A 2,380-nucleotide genomic window follows, 5' to 3' on the forward strand; every position below is an offset into this window, starting at 1 on the left:
ACGTCACATCAAATGTCCCGAGCAAAGCTCCCTCGCAGGCAACGCATTAATGTGTTTGTGTGCATACGTTTCTGCGCAGTTTTTTCTACTCCTCCGCTAGCGCGCTTGCATAGTGGCGCTACCTAACGGACGAAAAAAACAACTGCGTAAAGTCTGACGTCACACATATTTGAACTTTTTCATTAAAACGGAAAATAAAAATTGAATTTTCGACCTTTTTCAGTTGTTTCTTCGGAGTTTTGACCTCAGATTTGGATTTTTCACAACTTTCTACGTAAGAATCGACCTTTTATTAATAATATTTTCCCATTTGCAACTGCTGCTGCTGCTGCTCCATTATCTCGTATAAACTGTTCCTCTATGAATTTTCTCGTATAGGTAAACTGTTCCTCTATGAATTTTCTCGTATAAACTGTTCCTCTATGAATTTTCTCGTATAAAATGTTCCTCATCTATGAATTTTCTCGTATAAACTGTTCCTCTATGAATTTTCTCGTTTAAACTATTCCTTTATGAATTCTCTCGTATAAACTGTTCCTCTATGAATTTTCTCGTATAAACTGTTCCTCTATGAATTTTCTCGTATAAACGGTTCCTCTATGAATTTTCTCGTATAAACTGTTCCTCTATGAATTTTCTCGTATAAACTGTTCCTCTATGAATTCTCTCGTATAAACTGTTCCTCTATGAATTTTCTCGTATAAACTGTTCCTTTATGAATTCTCTCGTATAAACTGTTCTTCTATGAATTTTCTCGTTTAAACTATTCCTTTATGAATTCTCTCATATAAACTGTTCCTCTATGAATTTTCTCGTAGGTATAAACTGTTCCTTTATGAATTCTCTCGTATAAACTGTTCTTCTATGAATTTTCTCGTATAAACTGTTCCTCTATGAATTCTCTCATATAAACTGTTCCTCTATGAATTTTCTCGTATAAACGGTTCCTCTATGAATTTTCTCGTATAAACTGTTCCTCTATGAATTCTCTCGTATAAACTGTTCCTCTATGAATTTTCTCGTATAAACGGTTCCTCTATGAATTTTCTCGTATAAACTGTTCCTCTATGAATTCTCTCGTATAAACTGTTCCTCTATGAATTCTCTCGTATAAACTGTTCCTCCTTGAATTTTCTCATATAAACTGTTCCTCTATGAATTTTCTCGTATAAACTGTTCCTCTATGAATTTTCTCGTTTAAACTATTCCTTTATGAATTCTCTCATATAAACTGTTCCTCTATGAATTTTCTCGTATAAACTGTTCTTCTATGAATTTTCTCGTATAAACTGTTCCTTTATGAATTCTCTCGTATAAACTGTTCTTCTATGAATTTTCTCGTATAAACTGTTCCTCTATGAATTCTCTCGATTTTTGTCGATGGGGGGATTCGAACCCGGGACCTTCTGCATGGCAAGCAAGCGCGTTAACACCGGACCAACCGTGCCCCCATTGGTGATGCATTGGTCTTTCATTTGATGAACCATATTTATCATTACCCGTTTCTCTGACTGGTAATGAAGCCACTGGTCGCTACTCGAATAAAGTAGCTACTCAATTGTTCTCACGATTCTGAGTGTAGGTACCTCGAACTCCAAGCACAAATGGCGATTATTTGTTAGGTTTATATTAGGCATCCTATGTATTAACATTATTTTTACCGTTTTTATTATTATTAGATACTAGGTATTACCTAGTACTAGTATCCAATATCCAAGCACAAAGCTGAAAAAACTTCGACCTGGCCGGGAATCGAACCCGGGACGTCCAGAGTGCGGAAAAATCCTCACCCTATGCGGTGAATTCTCCATGAACTTCATCGTGTACTCGTCGCATCCGGTTATCCGGAATTTAAACCGGTCCATCTCCACGTGAGCTCCGACATAGAGATCCTCGTAGGTGTAATACTCCGGATATGTGTTCATAGTCCGGATACTCTGGTTTGGTTTGAGGAGTTTCCGTTTTCCGATAATCATGCCGGACCCGGAACCTGTTGGTACAGGAGGATACTGTTGGGTGGAAGAGCTTACTGAGAATCTTTAAAAAAAAGCCCCTGCCGTAAGGGAACATTCCCATTAAATAAAGGTGTTCCATTTGGGTCTTTTTAACAAAAGTATGTACCTAGCTGGAGTAGGTACAATTGAATCGTTCTTTGTAAGAAGGCAGATACCAACAATGAAGCAATTGCAAGAATCTCAAAATGTACCTGTTTTATTTTTCCACACCTACCTGAGTTTTGTCCGGAACTCTTGAAAACACTGATAGTGTTGTCCGCCATATAACAATTGATAACATACTGAAAGTCGAACTCTCTGCTAGGATCTTGGTCACTGATACGTCGGGCGTTGAACCGAAGGATCTTGGCGTCCAGACCACAACT

The 2,380-nt window shown here is 37.7% G+C and overlaps 1 protein-coding gene across 1 annotated transcript; it reads right to left on the minus strand.

Annotated features, from left to right (window-relative positions):
* Positions 1-1,550: 1,550 nt before the first annotated feature.
* On the minus strand, positions 1,551-2,373 carry LOC108253979 (EF-hand domain-containing family member C2-like). The gene is made up of 3 exons (XM_017448856.2): positions 2,230-2,373; positions 1,791-1,990; positions 1,551-1,592 (listed from the first exon to the last, which is right to left on the minus strand). Exons 1-3 carry the CDS (start codon positions 2,276-2,278, stop codon positions 1,551-1,553), a joined length of 291 nt encoding a protein of 96 aa, XP_017304345.1. The 5' UTR covers positions 2,279-2,373.
* Between the last annotated feature and the right edge of the window lie 7 nt (positions 2,374-2,380).

This window comes from Diaphorina citri, unplaced genomic scaffold, assembly GCF_000475195.1.
Source record: "Diaphorina citri unplaced genomic scaffold, Diaci psyllid genome assembly version 1.1 scaffold5556, whole genome shotgun sequence".
NCBI classification, from domain to species: Eukaryota; Metazoa; Arthropoda; class Insecta; order Hemiptera; family Psyllidae; genus Diaphorina; species Diaphorina citri.

Excerpts from the sequence above, each read along its gene's own strand:
- LOC108253979 (XM_017448856.2), bottom strand. The coding sequence starts at position 2,278 with ATGGCGGACAACACTATCAGTGTTTTCAAGAGTTCCGGACAAAACTCA. Across the intron at positions 1,991-2,229 it reads GAGTTCCGGACAAAACTCAG|GTTCCGGGTCCGGCATGATT; the intron begins GTAGGTGTGGAA and ends CTGTACCAACAG. Across the intron at positions 1,593-1,790 it reads TGGAGAATTCACCGCATAGG|TTCGAGGTACCTACACTCAG; the intron begins GTGAGGATTTTT and ends TTGTGCTTGGAG.